A 25,817-nucleotide genomic window follows, 5' to 3' on the forward strand; every position below is an offset into this window, starting at 1 on the left:
CTGCGGCATGATGCTCCAGTGCTAGGCATCACTTTAAACTGCCACATTGCAGACATCGTAGCGATATGACTGAAAAATTGTTTAAGCTACATTAAAAAATCCAAATCACACACACACACAATGGCATGGTACTTAATCTGCTTGACGTAACATGACAATACAACTGGGTATACAATGTTTTGCACCAATAATACAAGGTCAGGACTAGGGGTGAAACGATACGCCTGTGCCACGTATCGATACGATACACGATACACAGCCTACGATACGATACATATCGATACATGTATCAAACTGAAAATGGGATTATCACAGTACATTTGATTAATCATGTGAATGTATATGTTGAATGGTATTTTCAAGTTCAAACAGTGTCAAATATGCAATGTATCAGCAGTGAGTCACCTTGTTAACCTGTTATGTATAATGATAACAGAGAAAAAATTGAATCAAGATACAATGTCACGACTACTAACATTGTTGTTCTGTGTAACCAAATAAAATATAACAAAATCTTTGATGTGTTTCTTTATCCTTCATTCAATAAAAATGAAATGTTACAAGTTTTGTGTCTGATTCATCATGCAACAACATACTGGAACAAAATAATATATTAAAAAGTACACGTAACACAAAAATACAACAAAAATTTAAAATGCTTAGGATTAGGAAATCATAATTATGCAACCTTTTCTAAGCTGTATACTTTCCTCCTTTCTTCAGTTCAAGAAAGATCATCTTAAAAAACACAAATGATAAACTTCACTGCAGCAAACACTAATTAATTTCACATAAATTGCCATGTGTGTAATTGAAGTCTATAGATGAATTAAAGAAAGTTCCTAATAACTGAAGATGATATCCTCATCAACTTAAATGCATCTTCCAGCAAATGAATAAATCTTCTTAAGTCACAAACTCAGTGTTCTAAAACTAGCTGACAATTGTGATGACTGTAAATGGCATAAATGAACTGAATTAGATAATTCTGCCTAACAGATGCACAGGACTATTACAAGTTTTGTGTCTGATTCATCATGCAATAACATACTGCAACACAATAACACACTAAAAAGTACATGTAATACAAAAATACAAAATAAGTTTAAAATTATTGGGATTCAGAAATAATAATTATGCCGTGTTAAACCTGAGATCTGTTATATCAATCTATGTCACACAAACACCCAACTGCAGTGTAAAAACTGAGATCTGTTATATCTATCTACAACACATACAAGCACCCAACTGCAGTGTCAAAACCTCCGTCTGCGGCGGTTCGAGTCTAAGATTCAGCCAATGTGGGCATGTGAGAAAGCTTGCCAATAGCTTCTCGTGGGTCGGTGGTTCTTTCCGGGGTTTTCCGGGTTCTTCCTCCACCATTAATACTGGCCGCCATGTATAGCCTATCGTGCTGAAAAATGGCGTCAAACCCCACAACAACAACAACAACAACAGTGTTAAACCTGAGATCTGCTATATCAATTTACAACTTGCAGGCACCTAACTGCAGTATTGAACCTGAGATCTACTACATCCATCTTTATCACACAAGCACCCAACTGCAAACAACGTTGAGCCTGAGATCTGTTATATGAATCTATAATACACAGCACCTAACTGCAAATAATGTTGAACCTGATATATGCTATATCAGTCTATAACGCGCAAGCACCTAACTGCAAACAGTGTTAAATGTAATTTCACATAAATTGTCATGTGTATTTGAATCCAATAACTGAATTAAAGAAAAGTTCATGATGATTGAAAATGATATCCTCATCAACATAAATGCGTTTTCCAGAAAATGAATGAATCTTCTTAAGTCACAAACTCATTGTTCTAAAACTATCTGGCAATTGTGATGACTCTGTAAAAGGCATAAATGAACTGAATTAGATCATTCTGCATAACATATGCACAAGACTGTCAGACTACTCATCACAACTTTCAAAGTTTCATATTCTTCTTCAAAAAAATCAAAATATCCACATTCTCCCCAGTCAGAGAGGCTCTTTGTGCTGATACAACATCTCCAGCAGTTGAAAAGACTCTTTCAGATGGCACTGATGTTGCTGGAATAGTCAACAACATCTTGGCTAGTTTGGCCAGCAAAGGGAATGATGTTTCGTTGAATTTCCACCACATCAGTGGGTTGTCACCAATATGTATACTAGATGTCTCATTCCTATAACGTGTTATCTCTGTGTCTGCCCTCTGAAAGAGGGACTTTGATGGCTCCACCTTGACCACGTACACATCTCCAAAAAGATCTTCAAGTGCACCCTTTTTCACTGGAGGCTCATCAACTTCAACCTTCGCTGTTGCTGCTGGTCTGTTATCTCGTTCTGTAACTTGTACTGCAGGAAGCTGTGGTAGTGGGGGAAGACTAGATGGTAGTACATGAGTGAGTTCATCAGTCTTCTCTGTCTTCACTACTGTTTCACACTGTAATAAAAATCAAAATTATATAATATGTACTCCTTAAGTTAATACGAATCTCGCAATTTTATGTTAATTAACATTTTAGCATTAATTCACTGGCATTTAATATAAATAAAACAACATGATTTTATCAATATAAGATCAATATTGAATATTAAGAAATATTTGTGTATATGAAGTTATGAACTTCAAACAATGAAGTTATGTAATAGTTTGTGTGTTTGCTCTATGTGTGTGTGTGTGTGTGTTTGTGTCAGTGTTTCAGAGGGAGATGGAGAGAATCGGATGACATAAGAACTTTGAAGGTGACTCTGGGGCATACCAAGATCAGTGGTGCATCTAGGGTAACCTTTGGGGACAAGTGTCCAATTTTAACTACCAAAAGAAATTTCATATATCCTTAAAATCTTGAAAGGGGAAAATAATATTATGTTATGCTTCAACTGCTGCACGTAGATAACACAATGATACTCATATGTAAATTTTTGACTTACCTCATTGACCTTCACTGTTTGCATGACAATGGAAGCATATATTTGGATCCTTGTAGCATCGTCTACATCAGTTAGAGCCCTAAATCTTGGATCTAGGGCACAACTCTGCAACAGAAACTGCTGCGTGTCCTTGTCATTGTATCTTTTGTCTAGGTCTTGGGAGATTGCCACCTTGACTGCCTTCACAAGTGCAGAGTCACTTTCTTGCACTTCCATTGCACTAATAATACGATGTTTAAGAGGAAAAATCATTGATATGGTAGGTGCTTCTTCATCGCACAATATCGTTGTAATGGTTTTCATTGGTTTGAGCAGTTTGAGAATATCCTCTGCATTTGATACATCATCCTCTGATAAAGTGTTTAAGTCCGTCTCCCTCTGTCTGATTTCCTTACTTAATAGAGTAGCTACAATGGCAGGCTGCTGCTCTAAAAATCGATCAATCATATCATAAGAACTATTCCAACGTGTCTGGACATCTTGGATAAGTTTGTGTTTAGGAAGCTGCAACAGCTCTTGTTTGGATTTCAGCAGGGTAGTAGCAGTTGTACTGCGATGGAAAAACGAGACAATGTGCCGGATCCTCCCAAGAAGGCGTGACATCTGATGAACTTGCAACCCTCTCTGGGTTGCTAGATTTATAGTATGTGCAAAGCACTTGATATGTGGTGTGAACTTTGCCTCTTGAATAGCAACATCCATGTTAGCAGCATTATCTCTTACTATGGGGAGTAACTTGTGGGGCCTTTCCAGTTGCCATTCCTTACTGGCATCGTCTAGTACTGCTCCTATATTTTTACCAGTGTGAGACTCGTGTAAAGGTCTCGTCTGAAGAACAAAGCTTTTCATGCACCATTCCTTATCAACCAAGTGAGCTGTGATTGTTATGTAACTCTCTGTAGCCCTTGAAGTCCAACCATCTGTAGTAATGGCCACTGATTCTGCCTCTGATATGGTGCTTTGCACTTCTTGTCTGGTGTGAAGGTATAGGTCTGGGATAACTTTCTCTGCGAAGTGTGTTCTTGATGGGATGATGTAGCGAGGTTCCTGGGTACGAATCAGATTTCTGAAACCTAGCGAATCAACCACTGAGAAAGGGCGCATATCATGTGCAATAAACATCGCTATATGCTTAGTGATTGTCTGTGATCTTTGCGATGATGGAATTAATGGAGACTGAAAAACTTCAGTCAATCTGAGCTGACCAGTGGTTGTTGGATGTGATGGCTTAGGAGTAGGAGAAACACTGACCTTGGGAGCTGAAATCTTGTCATCTTTAAAAGGAATTCCAATGGCAATGATTGGGTGGTGCCGTTTTAAATGTGTAGACATATTTGTGGTGTTTCCAGTAATCCTAAGAGCTGTAAAACACAGTTTGCAAACACACCTGGACTTGTCTACTTTTCTTACTACATTCTCATACTCCACAGGATATCCAAAATAGTTCCAGGCCGATGATCTTCTAATCGCAGGTAACTCGAGTTCAATTTTTTCGGCCTTTTGCGTCTGCTCCATTTGACCGGATGTTGGAATCACCTTGGTCACCCCGCTGCTTGTAGTTCATTGCATGAAAGCATCCCAAACGTCTTAGTGATTAAGAATAATCATAAGTTCTATCACCGGTTCCACGCCCATACCGATAGTTTAGCCCCACGCAAAGAGAAAAGAATTGACACTTACATTATTATAATAATTGTAAGAAAAAAAAATTTCCTTCAGAAACTATTATTAATTTATGTCTTTGATTATATTTTTAAATTATGGTATTATTTAAAAAACAAAAAATAATGTAATTTCCTAGTACAAGGAAACTCTTATCTATAGAACTGATCCGGGTGCGGGAACGGAGATGACTAACTGAATCTCACACGCTATACTTCATGTGTATACAAAACAACTACCGCGACAGTTTGGTCTAATGAGCTCCTAATTTAATTATCATAACTGCTGAAGATTTATGTAGCTATTATAAGGTAGATATCGTTTTGTATCGATTCTTCACCTTGTGTATCGATATGTGTATCGAAATGGCAAAAGTATCGATGCATCGATGTATCGATGAATCGTTTCACCCCTAGTCAGGACCTGCCTGTCAAGCCCATAATCAAAACAATGCTAGAAAACATGTGACCTTGATGAAGCATATGGTAGAATGAATTATCTTAGATTCTTAATGATTCATCCAAAGCAAGAAGAAATAGTGGCAAATAAAAAAATCTGACCCAAGCACTGTTGTGGCAATATCATTAGCAACTTGGAGGTCAATCACAAGGTTCAAATGTATGTTGATAGCTGAATTCTGATTATTTGGCTATTACTAAACAAGGACTGACCAAGATGTTACAAATGTAACAACTATTTTTTTCACTTGTAACTTCTGTCCATCCTACTGTCAATCCAATTAAAGAAATAACTGAGACGACCAGGGGACAGGGGTTTTTGTGGAGACATTTTGATGAATAGACTGTATGATTTTTCTGTAAATTAATGCACTGCAATGCATCTGAGGCATACTTTTGTATTGCTGAAATAGCCATGTTGACCCAATGTGGTAATATTGGATACCCGAGCAGTACCACTTTCATTTATATGTGTGTAAAGTTTCATGGCAATCCTCCAGTGTTTGAGATGAGTAGCAACAGCAAACTACTGCTAACACACAAGCAAACAACCAACAACAGACCATCCTGAGAGCTCTACTGATCTATGACCAGAAGAGCTAAACTCTTTAAATAGAACCTCATCATAAATTTTCTACAGCCTCCACAATAAGGTAAAAGGATTGAGTCTGCAAATTGTAGAATAAAACTATCTCAACTTCATAATGATCACTCATAAGCAGGAAATGAGGTTTTGGAAATGTATGCAAATGTAAAACTTGAACCAAAACCATAACAAACTACTACTACATTGGAAAACTGACTGTTGTGTCTCACTTCCCACCTAATGTGGGCAGGACAACAACTGTCTCATCAACAACTAAAAAATGTACCATCTTGAATTCTGAAATTCACTGACAGAATAAATTTCTGTTGTATGCTTTGATCCTATACATAATCTCACAAAGTGAAACCTGATTACAAGGATGAAGACATGTTTGACTTGAATGGCCACTGTTAAGATTATCTGCCACATGCACAGACTATTAATACCTGGATCAGCCCATTATATAATGCAATGAATTCACTGAGAGATTACATGTACCTTTTTTAAAACCATAATTTATGTTATGATGGGTTGTGGCTCAATGCAGGTTTCTATGTATTTTCAACTTATGAAATGGTTATTTCTCTGCAGTATGACATTTCAGCCTCCGTTATTACATGGAAATTTATTTTACATTACATCAATCTGAAAACGTTTATTGGCAGGTGTGTGAGACTGAGATAGAGCCTGCACTTCCAAAGCGAAAGTCAAAGCGCAGTAAAAGGCGAATAACTTGATAAATATAAATACATGTGTGTTTGTGCTCACACCTTATTCTATACTATTATGAGAAAGTTCCAGATTGGGGGGGGAGGCAAAAAACATCTATTTGGTTCTTAGTGTATGTAATCATCCCTCCCTTGTCATTCTTTAAAACGTATATGCTAATTTATCATTTGAAGATAAACTAGTCTTTCGAAATGATAAATGTGTTATCATACATTAAAAGCATTTATCCATGTTCTGTTGTCAGTGCAAATTAACATACTGATAATTTGCCAGTTGTGGTTTACTGCATTCACATACTAATACATACTTTTGTATACATATGATGGTGATGGCTCAATGTAGGTCAATATAATGGCATACACAGGGCAGTTATGTCTGAATAAATTAAAAAAACCTCAGTGGGTATGGGAAATCTTCAAGGTCAATATATTATATGCATTATACTACCTTCCAAAAGGTCTGGAACCCTAATTATAACCAATACACCACTACTGCATTGATCCCAAGTGTACCCAAAGAACTGAGGATATTCCCATCTCTGTGAAAAATTGATAATACCATGAATGTGCAAAGACAAAACAGCCATCAGCTTGGCTCATACACAACTCTGTTTTGTAGCAAAGACAGATAGATTTAGTCCTAACTAAGTGTGCCAGTCAAGTTTTGAACATGGCATATTTATCTAAGGACAACTATATACAATTGCTTGGTTCCTTGACCTTAATGAGACTGATTCTGATGCACTCTTTTACATGAAGATAAGAATGTAGTCTACACAAATAGGTTGCAAAGCAAGGCTCAGTAACCCTGAAATGATGCGTAGTCATCTGCAAAAAATGAACTGAAGTAACAAAGATGCCGAGTTTCACAAGTTTTATGCACCATTTGCATGAATAACTTCCGAGTTCTGGTTACACCCTTCATGAATCCTACAATCAAAATCTCTGAGAAACATTGCTGAACTAAAGACCATCATTTCTAGCCGATACAGCTCTAACCCATTATAACACACCTGATTATAACACAATTCTAGATATAATGTGGTATTACTACTACTACTATGGACCCCCTTGACCCAAAGCACACCAATATATACCAATATGGGTTGGAAAAAAACAATGTGAAACTTAATCTTGTATTTTCATTTCCTTTTCAAAACACCATTATTTAAAAAAAATGTATAGTGCCCGCTATACTATTGTTAAACAAATTACTCTATTCTCAACATATTCTGATTCTGCACTTATCACAGTTCTCAATATAACATGATTCGGTACTTTGCATGGTTGGCGGCGATGGACCCTCACTTATTGTATTATATTAAAAGTCACTTTGGCACTATGTTCATCAATGTGTATATAAAAATTTCAGCACAATCCTAGGATACATGACAGACAACGGGTCACATCTTACAAGCTCTTCTGACATAAGACCTGCAGAGCTAAAAGCAATACAAAACTAAGATGATGTATTCATCATAAATGTTAAGTCTTGGGACACTATACATTTTGTGACACCCTAAATTATTTTCAAAAGTATTTTTAATGACCCATATATGTTGGAAATGAAACAATATAAATTTTTTCATGTACACTTTCAGCATTTCTTATTACTAATCGATTGATGTATTTATCAACTGTAACAACATGACTACATGGTTGTTAAGGGACTATCATCATGTGTTATTACATGGAAATTTTGCAGGTTAATATAATTTGTTTGTAAAGTCAATAAATATATTTAATTTCCTCAGCTTTCTTATTTCAACCAAATTCAAATATGTAGAATTTGATCAGACAGTGATAAGAACTGAGTATTAGAGAGTTGCTATATGCACTTAAAACAATATCTTCTCCCTTTTGCCTCTAGTTGTTTATTAATTTATTGTTGCACTAGAATTTTGTATCAACATATATGACACACAGCCCCAAGAGGTGTATGCATAATTATTGCTATGGTAAGTGGCAAAAGGTGTAGTTTGGGCATAGAAAGAGTAATCTATAAATTACATGCCAGAATTAGAGCATGTATGAAAAAGATGCAATTTTGCTACTAACCTGGTTCTGAATAGAAAGATCAAGAATACAAACACAAAATATACAGAAAAATTACTTATACTGAGCAGTCATTTCAACTAGTCTGCATGTTACTTTCACTGAATGATCATGAACTGGAATTCTGCAATGAGCAAGATCATGTGTTCAGATTGCTGTATATTATTTTGATTTCTCTTTTAGAGTTTGTAAAGCGGTACTGATTTTGATCTTTTTCTGATCTTACATGTTTTGAAGTAAGATCAATCTGCTCTAACTCACACTGTAAAGAGTTTTGCTTCACATCTGGTGCAATTTTCTTTAAAATTATGGACAGGTCCACTAACTACCTTATCAATATCATGAATCTGTGAGGTATTTGGAGAAAAAAAACTGTTTTCTTGGAAATGGCTTGCATACAGTTGCTATAAATAGCAAATAAGGAACATAATTTTATGCTATTCTTATGCAGCAATGATCTTTTCAAGAATATTAAAAAGATGACAATAAAAATGATAAAAATAACTTTTTATTGCTTTATTTTTAATTTTTAATGTATAAAGAAAGCATAATCCATATACTTGCAAGCATAAAATGTAATTTGGTGGGGGAAAAAACATAATGATTATGTAAAAAACATGATGTTTGCCATGAATGTATTAATGTACCAATAATTATATTATTATTTTGCTTTGAAAGTATAAATACCTAACTCATTAAAATGTGATCCCAATATGAAAATAATGAATAACAGTGTTTGGTTCAAAGCTTTGTGAGCATATTTATTAAAATGGCAGAAACGCATTTAAGATTTTAACTTGAAGTACATATTATAAATTCAAATCATGGGCACCACTGCACTGAACTTAAAAAATATCTCCAAAACTACAATAACGATGTTTCAGAAATAATGCCACCTGTCATTTATGACCACATTCCTCATAAATGGATCGATTTTATTATATAAATGCAATGTCACTGACCACATGCAAAAGATAACCAACAACCAATTTTCTGGCAAAAAATGCATTCTGAGACAACTATGAATGACTGTTACACAAAAATATATGACCACAGATGACATTTATTTAAACAATTGAAAACATTGAATACTGCCTCCCACAACTGCTTACGGGTGTCTGTAGACTGTTTTAAAACAACACTGCTATGCATGACGGCATTGCAAAATCAGAGATAAATACCAATGGCCTTTACATAATCTTCTGAAGCCAAGACACTGGTCACAAACTTAAAAACCAGAGAAGAAGCAAAACCAACAAGTTTTATAAAACTTAACCATTTAATTAACAAAGTTATAAATGAAAAATGTGAGAGGAACTTAGTATTATGAAGTGTATCCAAAATCAGTCCTTATTAAGGTTTATTATAGTTCCTTATAAATTTCAATACCGGAAATGTAGTGATCCTGCAAGAACCATGACATTGTCAAGATGGCATTGTCCAGAATTCCTTCAACTAATTTATAACAGTTCCAGAATAATAATATAGTCAAAATAATGAGCACTTTCTATTTCCAATGAACAGATGAAACAAATGTTTTTCCTCTCAAATAATATCCAAGTATAACATACAACATGTCTGCAGACTTAAAACAGGAACACAATAAGTGAACGACTCCAAAAGTTGGAATCTAAATGCTTAATTTTCTCCATATCTTGCAAGAGGGCCTATATGACAGCAAACACAACTCATTTTGCGTCAAACTGGGCCTACTCACATGACCTAGTGCAACCAATGGGAAGTTACAGAATTATTCTTTAAATGGCAAAGTCCCATCAGTCAGTTAGAAATTATGCCAAAGGCGCCATTTTAAGTCTTATTATTAAGATTATTATTAATAATTGTCAGCATATATGTTTATTATAGTGTTTATGCTATAAAAAAATAAAAGCTGAGTCTACATGTGATGGAGATAGCCATCACAGCCTGTAAAGCACGTCACTTATTGCTGCTATATTGCCAGTTTCCTGTAATTCAACATTATGCTTGCTTCTTTAAAAGGAGCAGTCACACATGTACATATTTAATTCAAAGGTTTGCATCTTCTGAAAAGAGTTCAATGTAGTGGTCAAGAATGTCATTTGTCTTTGGAGTCAATTGGTAATGCCTCGAGTGAATGAGGTCTTTGTCCTTGTCTCTAACAAGTAATTATTGTTTTCCAGATTCAATGTCATTTTAAATTTTAAAAGGTATGTGTTGTTTGTTGGTTTTCTAAAGCTATTGTTATTAAAATGAACACGAAGTAGTGATCTGTTCACTTTGGTGTAAGCCTTTTAAGCCCCTTATTATTGAGAGAATCTCTTTTACGTCATCAGCAAATTAAGCGTTTCGATTAGTTCTGTCTTTTGATTTAATTCAGTGGTAAATATTTATTCCATATTTAACAAGAATCTGATTAAAGCCACACAGGATGAGTAAGTCATCACAGCTAACTTGGCAGTTCTTAAGCTACATTTTGAAATTAGTTTAAAATTTATGGACATGCCAGGTTAACTTAAGGTCAGGTTAAATAAACAGTAACTTATCAGTTTTGAAATTCATATGCTAACCTACATGTACTCTTTATCTTTAATATAACTGTAAATGTTTTATGATAGCTGTAGATCTTTACTGCTATAAAAAATTACTTTGAGATTAAATGATTGTAGTATTTTGACAAGAACTATAAATAACAAAAAAATGCATAACAGTTGTGGATACTATTCTCTTCTTCAACTTTCTGTATTTTGATCTTGAAAAATGACAATCTAGCACAAACCTATTATGAGACCACTTTTTGGGGCAGATGGGGTGGTTTCATGTTTTACTGTAATAAAAATAATAATTATTACAATAATAATTATTACAATAATAATAATAATAATAATGACTTTATTTCAGAGGATAACCCAATTACTTTACAAACTAATCCTCCTCGAGACCCTCTCTTATTCATAAATACTTTCAATTAAATGTACCAACATGTTCTAGCAGTAATTTGTAATTTCATACAGAAGAGAAAATGAAGGAGAGAAGAAAAAGGTAGTAAGATAACGTGAAGACAGAAAAGGGAAACTGGAGGCACTTATTTTTCATACGTAGCCTCTCCTCATTATTAAATAATAATGAGGGTGCTTCGTTATATCTTAAGGTAAAAACTCCAAACATGAGGTTGTTGAGAGAAGATGAGATTTTGCTTTGTTCTTGTCTGCTATTTTTGATGTGACCAGAATTCAAAAATAAATTTCATGCAAAAGGTCATCTTTTTTATCTTTACATGGAATATTCATTTTGTAAATGTTACAGCCCAACTTGTACCTGTGATATTCTTTAAGTACCCACCCAAGGATATCACAAAATCTTAGAAATTTTATAAAATGCTGCAAGACCTCTGAGTGTTTTTTAGCGAAGGTGTAAAACAAATTTCTTTTGTCAAATATGCTAACAACATGGACAGAAATGTGCCTTATCAGCATCCATCAACACATTTCCTTTAAATGCATTTTATTATGAAAACACTTACAAGGTACAGTTTTGTTTTTGCACCAAGCAAAACAAATATGAGTATTACCAGGAACTCTTAAGATAAAAAATGTTTTGTTCTGTGAGAAATTTAACCTGAAATATGTTTCCATGAGATGGTCCAAAATTCTAGCAAATTGTTCTTTATTCTGAAATATCACAGGCAGAATACTTTGTTTTGGACAGGAGAGACTGACTGATGGACAGACGGCACAAATGCATTTTTTTTCTCTATCTGCTGATGATTTGCATGCATAGACAGATTATATACCATACCTTTCATCTGCTTGTAAACTGACTTCAGTGGTTCTAGCCAGTGCTGAAAAATAAAGGAAAGAGCATGTATGTATGTGTGTATATATATATATATATATATATATATATATATATATATATATAGAGAGAGAGAGAGAGAGAGAGAGAGAGAGTGAATTGCCAGGTAAACAGGATCTATTCTAGGGATTTCATGAAGAAAGGATTTGTTGTTGTTGTATGGTTTAACACCATTTTTCAGCACACGATAGGCTATACATGGCGGTCAGTATTAATGGTGGAGGAAGAACCTGGGAAAACCCCAGAAAGAACCACCGACCCAAGAGAAGCTACTGGCAAGCTTTCTCACATACCCACACTGGCCGAATCCGAGACTCCAACCCATGCAAACAGAGGTGAGATAACAGTGATCCGTAACGGAAAGTGCTTTAGACCACTCGGCCACTCGGGCCCCTTCATGAAGAAAGGAAAGTTATACTTTTGTACATATGGTTCATAATGGTTTGAAATATTTAAATTCATTTGTGTTTATACAATTCCCCGTACATTTATAAACCTTTACAATACTGAGACTACAAATGTGTGCATGTGAGCCTAAAATGACTAAGAAAAAAAAAAATTTGAGTGTGAAGGACATACAAATGGATGGGAATGGGTAACACTATATGCATCTTTACCTCTGTTATGCTGGGACATAGTGAAATGATTGATTCAATAATTAGTAATAATACAAAGGTACACGAAAGTAAACAAATAAAGATATGTGGCAAGGTTAGTAATATTACCTGGCAGGGTTAGTAATATCGTTTGATGGCCCTTAACAAGTTTACCAGTTTTGCTGGGCAAGTAAATGGCCCAGGATCTTATGAAAAAATATGGAGGCAAAATATCTGAATTAACGTCAAAATTTAAGAAAATTTCCAAAATAATATTTTCACATTTGTCAAGCCAATGTAGCTTAAATAAAAAAAAAGTGTGAATCTTAAAACCAGTTAATATATTTCATGTACTTCTACTTTGCCATACAAACTGGATCAGCTGTGGGATTCTAGATCCATTTTAATTTTGCATATTTCTCCTACTTTAGTAGCTGCTATTGATCAAAACTGTCTCAAGCAATATTACTGATAAAGCAGATTATTCTAATGTATGCATACTTTTCAGACAAGTAAAACTTTAAAGGAGAGAAACACTGTAGAGTCTATGGTTAAGACTAGCCCGGATATCACCAAAAAAAATGCGATTTGTCCAGTACTTCAAACTAATGTCTAGAATTCAGCCTCATTTTTATAAACATATCTTGGAAAAGTTCAAGTATAGATTTTAGAAAAATGATTGATCACAACATTGTCAACCTGACATTTAATCCAATCATATTAATGGAATATTGACCATCACCTTGGATTTGCATGCTGACAAAACACATACCCTATGCATCATCTTGGTGATTCCCTTAAGGAATAAAAAGGTTCAATGAAATGGAATATAAATTATGGTGATCAGGCACATGCCTAATAAGTGCTTTCTCCACTTCTACAAAATTCTTGTAAATTTGTGTTGATATCTAAGAAAGTTGGGGATATTGTAAAACAGTCATCTGTCTGTCTTTCTGTGTAAAATGTGACATAACTCTTACATCAATAAAGGGAGACAAATCTTGCTTGGGTTCATGCTATTCCTATGGGTACATGAAAGTACATTTTAATTATTAATTTAACAAATGGTATAGTGATCAATAACCCAAGTGCCAACACATCATACTGAGACTCCAGGTTCTTTCCCTCCACACCCCAATACCCAGGGACTAGGTCCAATGTACTAGCATGGACACTACTGATATCCCCACTCTAAAACCATATATACACTTAATGGGTTTGAAAGTCAATTTCATAAATGCAACTGACATTGGTTCCTGGGTCCATCCCCTCCCCAAGAGACTAAGCCACTGGGTTTTAACATGGAAACTATCCAAGATTCGCAACAGTTATCCACATATGCATCAAAGCACGTAGGGTACCACTCTTGTAGTGGGATAAGATTGGATACAATACTTAATACTGGGAGATTAGGAGATTAGCTGAAATATCAGAATGGAATTTGTCTATTTTAATTTTCTGAGAATATTATTAGTCCTTTCAACTTCTACAATGATTCTGTCTGTGCAAATACACAATTTCAAAATTCTTTTGCATCAGGCTAATATCATCTTGTGTCTACTATATGTAAAACTGATGATTAAAAGGTATTTATATTGGTACCCTGCTGTAGGACATTTATCCAAAACAAAATGCTAAGCACATACATTTGATTATTCAGAAAGCATGTACTTTCATCAAAAGTACATCACTTGTGTAATGGGTCATCTAGTGCACCAAACAGATCATCAAATGTTTACGCTGATGTCTATGGAAATTAATTAGTGATCATCGGATCCCTAAACAGAAAGTACTTCCCTTCCAATGCATTAAAGATACGAGGGGGACAACAGAAAGTACTTCCCTTCCAATGAATTCAAGATAAAAGGGGAACAACAGAAAGTACTTCCCTTCCAATGCATTCAAGATATGAGGGGGACAACAGAAAGTACTTCCCTTCCAGGGGCTCTGAGTGGCCTAGTAGTCTAAAGCACTCACCATTATGGATCATTGCCATCTCACCTCTGTTTGTGTGGGTTCGAGTCTTGGGTTCAGCCAATGTGGATATGTGAGAAAGCTTGCCAGTAGCTTCTTGTGGGCAGTGGCTCATTCCGGGGTTTTCTCAGGTTCTTCTTCCACCATTAATACTGGCTGCCATGTATAGCCTATCTTGTGCTGTAAATGGTGTTACACCCTACAACAACAACAACAACAACAACAATAACTTCCCTTCCAATGCATTCAAGATAAAAGGGATATAACTGCTGACAGCCCATTAACTATCAGGAATAGTCCATCTGTACATACAAGTAAATATCATAAGTCACTTTATTTGTGACTGGATGAAAACTTGATGTTTTATATGAAAATCTATTCATCCTTTACCTACAACACAGACACAAGAAGATTTTTGTCTATTCCATATTGGAATACTGATATAGCCTTACTACTTGAGCTTGTACACATGAATGTAATTTAGTTTTTGTAAAATGTTTTGTCATGTATACTCTGATTTGGTTTGGTTTCATGGGGTTTAATGCCATCTTTCAGCACATGATAGGCTACATGGTGGCCAAAATATATGGTGGAGGAAGATCCTGGGAAGAACCACCAACCCATGGATAGCTACTGGTGAACCTTTTTACATGCCCACACTGGTTGAGTTGAGACTCAAGCACATTTGGACAGAGGTGTGATGTGTGAGTGATCTGTAAAGGCAAGTACCGTAGACCACTCTGCCATGCAGGGCCCTGCATACCGTTTGAAACAAACAAATTGACAAGATTTTTGAAAATATCATATATCTGCACTGAATTTTAACTTTCAAAATTGCATTTCAAAATGTTTATGGAAAGCAGGTGGATATACCCAGAAGTCGTGACAACAAGAAAGAGTAATCAATAGGTATGTGGTCAAAACACAAAACTTGGGTGTCAGATGGCACAATCTATTTTGTAATTTTAACAGAATTTCATGGAAATTTTCATGTTTTTTTTAATACAAAGTTTACTCTATTGTAACCATGCCATTATGGGTGGATCAGCATCCCAGATATCCTCAGTGCTGCTTGATATTAGAAAACAACTGCTCATCTGATAAATAACTTACACACTAGTTATTCTTTATGCTGAAAAAGCTGAATACTTTTGCAAATGTAGTGGTATTTTGACTCCTTGAGAGATGGGAGTGATGGGCTTGAAAAGTGCTCTCCCTCTCTTTCTTAACAGCACATTACACAAGTGTTACAAAAGACGCTAATGTAAACCACGTATACACGTTGAAATTTGCTGACTGAAAGAACAGTATGTAAATAGCATGGAATATTTGTCAAAATCATACCACTATTTCCAATATTTAATACTGTCCTTTGATCAATGTCAAGATCACATATTATCAGGTGTCAGGATAATGTGACTGGGTGGGACATCTTGCTACACGTCTGCAGCATGATGCCCCAGTGCCAGACATCACACTGAACTGCCACACTGCATACATCGTAGTGATATGACTGAAATATTGTTAAAGCTATGTTAAAATCAAAAACACACACAGACACATATTATCTATCTTTGCTGACATCCTCTGCTTACTAGCCCTTTAACTAACACATGACATAACCAACTATATGTACTCATATCAGGAACAGGGTTTATATTTCTAAAGCAAATTGTGTCATTTTGCAAGTAGACTTTAATGTGACAACTACAAAGCCGGTCAAAAACTGCACAAATTTAAAAATTTCTAGCAAATGAAGACTGCAGGACACAAATGCTTATGCACAGATATCACTAAGGAAATTTTATTAACGACTGCTGATCATTAAATTTTCATTTTTAGAATAGGAATCAGACCACTAACTATTAATTGAGCAGGGTACTAATATCAAAGTGTGGAAATAATGGATACTGTACTTAATACTGACAGAGATTGGGCCAATAGCTATAATATCAGTGTGGTGTTTTTCTTTTCTAATTTTCTAGGGCTTGAATCAATGCTTTCTACTTCTGCATTGATTCTGTCTTTGCATGTACACTATTCCGACTTTTTTGCAGCAGGCTAAAATTATCTTGTGGCTTCCTGCTGCAAACTGATTATTATGGTAACGGTAATGAGTATCCCACTTTACGGACATTTATCTCAGGACAATGTCATGAAGCACATCATTTTGATTATTCAGAAAATCTGCGCTTACTTCCATCATCTTGATGATCTTGTGCATCCTGAAATGTTAACACTGGTGTATACGGAAAATGTTTTAGTGGTCTAATCTCCACAAACTGGGCACAGATAAATTTACATTTGCAATTAAAACTGGCCCTTAAATATATTCTAACCCCTTGGACTTGATCTTAGGGCTAAAGATTTTGGGGGTGGTTGGGGAAAAAAGCAAAGGGAACCCTGTAATATTTGTTTTACAAACACTTAATTTTGTCATATTTGTAATGCTGAAATTTTCTTATGCTACAAAGTTATCAAATATATGAATTTGTTCTTCTTTTAAAAAAAGGTAGTATGAATTTCCAAGTGTATTTGGCATCCTAATCCAATAGCCTTCAGGCAATTGTAGTGATCTTTTTAAAATCAATAACTATTTAGTCTGGTTATGCAAGAATAACACTACTGCATTAACATAATGACTAGTCTAAGATGCGGAGAGGATTTTTTCATGGTCTGCATTGTTACCAATCTCAAATTGCGCAACATTCTATTATTTTGAGCCTATCTCAAAATTGTGTTTTCTAGTCATCATATTGACATCTGGATATTGTTTTCTCAGTTGTCATAGAAACAGCATGGTGCAGTGTGTATCTTAGGGCTCCCAATGGTGCAAGAAGTTTGTTTAGCAGACTGCATTAATCAACATTTGTTGCTGATAATGATTACATCAGCAACAACACACTTCATCCAATATAATGTGCATGTACAACGCATACATCAATTTCAATTCAAAAGGAGCAGCAATGGCATAAAAAATTTGATGACCACATCCATATATTTTACCACGGAGCCTAAATTCTCAGCTATTACTGATGGGCAATAACTGTTAAAATTAGTACAAAGTACAAGACGCTTCAATGCCATGACAACATTTATAAAATTTACCTCAGCTTATTTTAAGTACTTGCAGAAAATGTTCTTCCCCAACACCACTGCCAAGTTAGCGAAGATGACAGACAAGTCTCTAATAATAATAATAATTTTCTCTGCATTTTTCTCCATTTTTCAAGGTCACCTAAGTCAATTTTCAGAATTGTCTATTTAAGATAAAAATGTTACTGGCTGCACGTGCCTGGATTAAACAGAGATAAGCTTTCCAGAATCCAGGCAGCCAAGACCATCTGGAATGCATAACACATTTTTTTTACAGGTGTCTGCTATACCATTACTTAGTCTTCACATTAGCTTCTAACCAACTTTACAGACTGCACAATGGAGGTCCAATGAAAAAATAAATGGTATATCCATTCTTCCAAATCCTTAACTTTGAATTTCAAGAATATGTGGACGAAACACGAATGAAATAGATCAGTTTTCCTCATGAAATTAAATGCATCAATTTTTTTGTCAACCATCATTTTTTACTGATTAACAGAATAATCTACTGACTTTCTGTTATGCACATTCTGCTTTAAATATTAAACAAGAGCCTCAAGTGAGGCTAATATCACTCACCTGTCTTACATAACTTAACAGTTGTCCATTTTACCACGCAGGCTTAAGCAGTAAGAACACAAGCAGAGATGCTAAATGGATTTTATCATAAGGGGGGATTCCCCCCCCCCCCCCGCGGTCCCTAAAATAAGCAGGAAGTAGAACAAAATTGAGAGGGAGGAGAAATGGACATACTTCATTATTTACATAACACTTCCATATCCATCTCCCATTTTCCTTATCCACTTAAGAGCCTAATTTAAATCAAAATCTTTAAAAGATGTTGCCTTTAGTTTGATATGTATTAATCTGTTCATTGTTTATCAGCTTAATCAGTTTCATATCTGTGTTTGAATATTGCTCTGTACTGAGAACTCCCTTTCACAGCTCACACAGACTTTTTACTAACATAAGCTCTGCGAAAGTCTAACTTTCTTGAATTAGCACTCTACAGACTACAAAGATAGATTTACTATTCCGTAATGCTGAATTAGGATCTTCAGTCCATTAATGCCATAGTCTGCATGTTCAAACAGAGGTATTTTAATCAAATAGCTTTACTTTTTAATTTCATTTTTAGATTTTTTTAATTAGATTTATATTAGGGCTATTAGTTTCATAGCACGTGATCCTGCTGGGCTAAATTGTGACTAGAAAAGAAACGAACAGTGCACACTACTTTTAAATTGTCTGTGTTTTAATTTGGCTTGTCTGCATTTTCTATACTCAATCTTGAAATACCGCTGAAATGAGGGGTTGACTGTCATGCCATCTGTTTTGTTCCATCCAACAACATATACATCGGATTCGAATTTAATGCCCTTTTTATGGTTCAAAGTCACTCACTGGCATCTCCTTTAATACTTTTCCAACTCATATAATCTGATAAACTTCCTGACTTTAAAAATAAATTGCCCTCATTACTATGATCAGCCAGCATTTGCCGAGCTAAATCGTCATTTACTGATGAACAATGCTGGGAATCCACCATTTTGCATCTTCTCGATAGCCCATATTATAAACACGCACTTGTAAAACCTCCTTTATGCCAGGTTCAAACTTCGACACAATGCTTGTTATGGGGCTGAATGTGCCAATCAAATTTAGAAAAACAACCATTCATGTTAAGCCGAAGAAACCAGATATGTCAACAGTTACTACGAAATACACGTCACGACAAGCAGTTCAAATATTTTTACAATATCTACAAGCACTTTATGGGTGAACGGCTAAACAAAGTTGTATACTGTGCAAAGCACATTTTCTTATGCACAACTTGAAATTATTTTGCTGGAGTTCTAGCGCATCACAGCTTTCCAAGTGCACGAATCCATACAAAATTTGAATATGTGCCTTAGAAGCATCTCTACACAACCTAGCTAAACGCTCAAACTTTATGATATGCTGAATTTACCTACATCAGACCCTCCAACCCTAACAAGACCTTCACAGTATTATTTCCGATAAGTTGGATCAGTTTTCCATAAGGTGCAAGAAAATAGCATGTATCACTGTTGTCATGCAGGCAAACACTTATTTAAATTAAAGGTCCAGAAATGTGATTCAAGACTAACTGCAATTCCAAACCCTAAAGAGCACAATGGCTTCTTGATCAACATGATGCAATTCTTAAACAAATTAAATTTCACATTGGCCATGGTGACGGCTATCATTTTTCCCACAACATGATGTCCACTAAATGTAATTGTTTCTCTTCCTGCTTTTGTCCACAAGAATCTGAATATTCTCTCTTATTCATCTGTACTATTAAAACTCGTTTCTTGGTGTTATGTTGGGGGGTAAAATTTGCATATGTTCAGGTTCATGTATACACCTACTTTCTTATAGTTACTTTGTAGTGAGAGCACCTGAATATGTCAATACGTATTTTGTAAGGTTTCATATATAGACCTGATTCTGGACAAAGAAACTGCCTGTCAGTTGTGTAACTGTTATGCAACGGCCTGCTTGCAGCTTTTTTCAAAAGGAATTCCATGTCGGGAGGTCTTTGTTTGCTTTGCACTTAGTCAGCAATGTCCCGACCGGAAATTCAGCATGTCCGGTAAGTGAGAAATAAACTGAGGGCAGTTTTCAAATAGACCTGACTGTAGTCAATCAGAACCAAGAGATTCAAATCTAGGGTGGAGTCTCAATAGGCAATTTGTTCGGACTAAGTCCATTTTTCCGTTAGTGCATGTTTGGACATTGGTAAGAGCAGATCAAGAGGAAGTTGGGAGACACTAGACTGCGCTCCGAGTGCTGAAGTTGTGCACTTGTTAAAAAAGTGTCAAAGGGATTTAAGCGAAATTCTAAGTTGGATTGTGAACAAAGGCTTTTTGAGGTAACTTATCTTCGCCCAAATTTGTCACACTTTTATAACTAGTTGTTGTAGGATTGATGCATTATTATGGACCTTCTTATTTATTAGAAACGTAATCTTCAATGTTTAGTGAATTATTGACATGCAAGATTAACGTATGTAGATTGCTGGATTGTGTAATTTACTACGCTGCATCATAATGCATGACTGATTTTATTAGTGAACAGAACTAAAACTTGGACTGCTTTACATATATATATATATATATATATATATATATATATATATATATATATATATATATATGGTTATTGATGAAGAGAGTTTACTATATACAAGTTAACAATTAGGGATATGTATATATGTATCAGAAGTCATTGATAATATTGTTATTGTTATAGCACAATCAGTGTAGAACCAAGCGTGTATGGAATATTTAGATGCGAATGTGTGTGAGTTGACCTGATAATTTATTAGCCATTATTCTGATGAAAGGTCTGCGAGAGTGTGGTTGATTCTCCTAAGATTAGAGCAAGGAGATTAGAATATACATCTCTTCTAATTTCTCAGGAAGCTTTCCAGGTGGGAGCGAGAGGCGACACCTGAGAACTGGGGAGAAGGAAGACACATTGAGACAACATGGGAGGTCTATCGTGACGTAAGCAGTTGGGTGAAGGTGTAGTATCAGAAGGAAGCATGGAAGGTTGTTCCGGAAGTTCAAGGAAAGTGCATAATAGACTGTCGGCACTGCTGACTGGGGCTTGGAGCTATCTAAATTTTAAATTCTCCATCCCTCTCCAGTGTTAGAAATAATACTGTAGGGGGCATGTGACACTTGGTCATTTCATCCTGACCTGTCACTTGTTGGATGCCATTTGCTTAAAAAGTATTTAAAACAAAACACTCGATCATGCGGAAACTTTTGCATAAAGTGTATGAGGTACTCCGATACAGTAAGTCTCACTCCCTGACAAAATTCTACTGAACCTAATATCAAACCTGGATCCAAATCAAACTCGGACAAGTCAGTATCCAGATATTACCGTAACCATATTTCTTTAATTTGTGCTCTTATTCCATAAGTCTATATTTTAAGTATCATTTCCATAAAACTTCAGGCAAAATCGTAAGGGTTGACAAGTCTGATATACATCCTGATAAAAAAAAGTCTAAAACTAATGTCATAATTAATAAGAACAGTAACATCTGTGTGTGTGTGTGTGTGTGTGTGTGTGTGGTTACTGGCCTGATTTCTGTCCTCTATGAGTTAAATGATTGTTATATTCATATTTTTATCCTTATCAATACAAGATATGAAGAATCAATACAAAATGATGATCTGTCTGCATAATGTTTTCCAGAAAATAATACATTATTGTTCTCTGGAAGCGTCTTTGCAAAAATAGAAACTGCTATCTATTCAGACAACCATGGCTATTTCTATTATTGGACTTACAGAGAGATGCAAATAGAAGAAAAAAAAGGTTGATGCATTGACAACTTTTCAGTCCATCCTCATTTTGTAAATTGCAGAGGTTGTTCAAATGGTAGCTATCAGCATATATTCAAGATATGATAATTGGATTTATATTTAAGTTTTGAATGTATTTTCATTTAGGACAAAGTAGACCTTTAGAAGCTGCTTGGAAAGTTTTGTGGCAATGCATACATGCACATCATGTTATGCTAGAAACATTTTTTTACTCCCAAACCCCCTGACATGGTTGAGTTTTGATGAAACACAGTCGTTAGTAGTCTTCACACAAACCATAACTTCAGCATATATACATAACATTTAGCATGTATAAATGGTAAACAGTTCCTTGTTGCAGTTTAAACAACAAATTGTCATAGAGGTAATTAAAAGGCAAGCAGGTCAGGTATAAACAAACACCTTTGCTATGGTGGTGTGTTAAGTCCTTTGAAGACTGCTGTGGGGACCCCATGGTGCTATCTGCTAAGGTCAAGTTCACAAGGTGAAACAACCCTATTCATTTCAAGTTAAAGGTAAATCAAAGAGATGCTAGAAGCTTGTTGACAAACAAAAGTTCTTACAAAACACTGCCTTGAATGGGGATGCTTAAGCCATCTGTATTAAAAAGATTAATAGCAAGTTAGTGGACAGCAGCAACATATTTTTATTATTATTATTTGTACTCCATATATAAAATGCAAAGCACTAGTTCATTGGTCAGAATTTGTTTGAGTGTGATTCATTTTTTAAGATGATTCAGGAAATGATAAGCTATCAGCAAATCATGTAAAGCCCAGCAAAAATAAATTTCAGAACTTCTGGTAAACAGAATCCTATTTGGTGAAGCACAGTAGCTAGGGAGAGTATTTAATTTTTACACATACCGCAAACAACATATGTTGTTCTAGAGTGTATGACATACATTGAAGTAGAAGCGCCACCTGGAAGTAACAATCTCTGACACGCTGAACTGGAAATTCAGATTAGTTCTCTTTATTATTATTTGCTATATTAATCTTGTTTAAAAAAAAACAATTGTTAATTGACCCATGCTTTTCAGGATGATTCTGGCCATGAAATAGACTGATTGAAAGACCTTACCAAACACATGTTCAAGTTTGTACAGTTGATCTGTGCTGATGTTGATGCTGATGTTTATCTGTGCTGATAAAGCTTTAACACCTGTACTGTACACATTTATTACTGCTGTATTACCGGTAAAGCCCCCATTAAACTGAAAAATTTTATGTCTCTACAACCCTTCTCCCAACAAAATGGTCAGTCCCAAAAATGATGCACAATTATTTTTCTCTAGGGATCAGTATATCTCATGGTCCAATTGCATCAGAAAATTTCTGACAATACTTATGTTCTGGTCGTCAATTATAACTCAGTTCTGAACAAGATTCACTCAGACTACGGCAAGTAAGTGTGAATACAGTAAAACCTGTCTTGAGAGACCACCTGTTGTAAGAGACTAGGTTCTCCATGTACAGATTTATGGATTCTAAAGTGTTATGACCTGTTATAAGAAACCACCTGTCACGAGAGACCATTAAGTTTTGGCAGAAGGAGTGGTTTTTCAAGACAGGTTTCACTGTAACAGGACCATAAGTGCAAAGATGAACACTAATGACACTTGCATCACTTTCAAAGACAGAAATTTGGTGTATATTTTTTTATATTATTTAATATCAGTGTGGTTGTGATTATTAATGTGTTTGCACATATGTTTATGTGTTTGGCGATGATATTTAACAATGCTAAGTCTCCTAACTATTTGTATTCTTAAGTGTATTACCCTATTTCAAGAAAACAGACAGGTTATATAATTTTCAGATTTAAATATCTAATCATTTTCTATAGGCTGATATGAATAGAGTGCAAATTCTTATTTGGATGACATTACTATTATTGGTCATGTACATGGAACACCCTCCCCCAAACTCAAGACATACTTTCTGAGTCTCATAAATCCCAAACAATGTCTGGGAATATGGCAGGTATGCAATCCTCTCAGAAGTAGTAATGATAACAAACAGGTGCTAACAAATGCCAGACCAATGCTGGTCAAAAGGCCATCCCATAAACTCTTCTGGCCTATCACCAGTTGAGCCAACAATCATATTTGACCAGATAACTGAAATCTAACAGATACTGTCATAATGGCATGATATGAGGGTAAAAATAGGCATGATTCTGCTAAATCTGGAATGACTAGCATCAGTGTGGAGGTGGAATACATTGTATTTGCATGTGTCCTACAATAAACCCCCTCTTGGCTTGCCATATAAATTTCCTTTGATTTGTGGTGAACAGGCTTATATTATCAGAAAATACTTTTAATGTAAAACTTACAATAGTAGCTGACAGACTTATAATGGGAGAACATAAGTAATGTGAATGCATTTGTCTTTGATGCAAACACTTAAGACCAACAATGCTGACACGGGTGTGGCATAAACTTTCCCACACCTTTATGTACTTTTTTCTGATAACAAAATGAAATAGCATTAATTGCAAATAAGCAATGAAAGTGACAGTATGCAATGGACTCTTACTCTCTGTTTCTCTGCATCCACATATCTGAGCCCGAAATAGTCCTTCTCTTCAAGATTAAGACTGGAACATACTTTGTCTTGTATAGTCTGACCAAGTGTTTCTTTCTGAAAGAAAAAAAGTACATCAGATTTAAGCTGAATTTCTTGTATATCCTTGTGTACACATAATGCATGCCTGGGGCTAAAGATTGGGGCTTTTTTCCACTTGACCATTTGTGTCAAGTAAAGAAATAACCTCAAATGTAAGAAGCAATACACATAAATTTGATGGGTTTTAGTAATTCGTCATTAATGGAATGCACAACATGATGCAATGGAAAAGACTGACAAAAGTCTGAATGTGAATTTGTCTCGTTCCACCACCATTTTGAATTGTTCTAAATGGCAGCAAAATTACATAAAGTTTTATTTCTGATTGACGGAAACAGCCAAAAATGTTCCAATTCCGGAGGGTCCCAGACTTTAGAATTGAATTTATGCTGCATCTGGTCCCATCATATCTGCAGAGTTCCCAATATATCAATAATAATAATAATAATAATAATAATAATAATGTCTAAGCATGTAATACATACTATTATATGTAACACTGGACAACAATGATAAATATATTTTCCTCTCAGTCGCATTTCTTATTTCTGCCTATATTTTCATCTATAATATGCATAATTCCACTGTGACTAACTCCATCCAACTTTTGTGGCGTAAAATAGCTGGGTCCAACAGGAAACAAAATGTGGATGCATTACTACAGGCTTACGGTCAATGTCAGCCCCTGGCATGTGGCCAACTGCACAGACTATGATCTACCGATACCCCAACTGAAATCAGACTATGTGTTTATTGCTTAAAATATCATACGCAGAAACAATCAGAACAGACCATATCACTCAAATTCTTTTCTGAAATATTTTCTTTTACGCTGCACAACACATATGTACTCGCTTACAAGTCAAATTTAAAACAACAAAGA

At 35.2% G+C, this 25,817-nt stretch overlaps 2 protein-coding genes across 6 annotated transcripts in view; both read right to left on the minus strand.

Annotated features, from left to right (window-relative positions):
• Window positions 1–25,817, minus strand: part of LOC149800886 (FERM domain-containing protein 5-like) — a 209,419-nt gene that overhangs the window by 127,223 nt on the left and 56,379 nt on the right. For all 5 annotated transcript variants that reach the window (XM_089954940.1, XM_089954939.1, XM_089954942.1 and 2 more), the window contains exons 2-3: window positions 24,845–24,949; window positions 12,206–12,248 (exon numbers count right to left, since the gene is read on the minus strand). In XM_089954940.1, the coding sequence (XP_089811066.1) occupies window positions 12,206–12,248; window positions 24,845–24,949 (148 nt within the window). The remainder of the gene's footprint in view (window positions 1–12,205; window positions 12,249–24,844; window positions 24,950–25,817) is intronic.
• Window positions 516–5,011, minus strand: LOC149800889 (E3 SUMO-protein ligase ZBED1-like). The gene is made up of 2 exons (XM_089954936.1): window positions 2,940–5,011; window positions 516–2,448 (listed from the first exon to the last, which is right to left on the minus strand). The coding sequence occupies exons 1-2, from the start codon at window positions 4,452–4,454 to the stop codon at window positions 1,951–1,953; spliced, it is 2,013 nt and encodes a 670-aa protein (XP_089811062.1). The 5' UTR covers window positions 4,455–5,011; the 3' UTR covers window positions 516–1,950.

Source organism: Sinohyriopsis cumingii, chromosome 4 (assembly GCF_028554795.1).
Source record: "Sinohyriopsis cumingii isolate HCF-2022 chromosome 4, ASM2855479v2, whole genome shotgun sequence".
NCBI classification, from domain to species: Eukaryota; Metazoa; Mollusca; class Bivalvia; order Unionida; family Unionidae; genus Sinohyriopsis; species Sinohyriopsis cumingii.

Bases quoted from the DNA above. Each gene is read 5' to 3' on its own strand.
- LOC149800889 (XM_089954936.1), bottom strand. From the start codon at position 4,454: ATGGAGCAGACGCAAAAGGCCGAAAAAATTGAACTCGAGTTACCTGCG. The intron at 2,449-2,939 runs GTAAGTCAAAAA...TTTTTATTACAG, and splicing joins AAACAGTGAAGGTCAATGAG to TGTGAAACAGTAGTGAAGAC.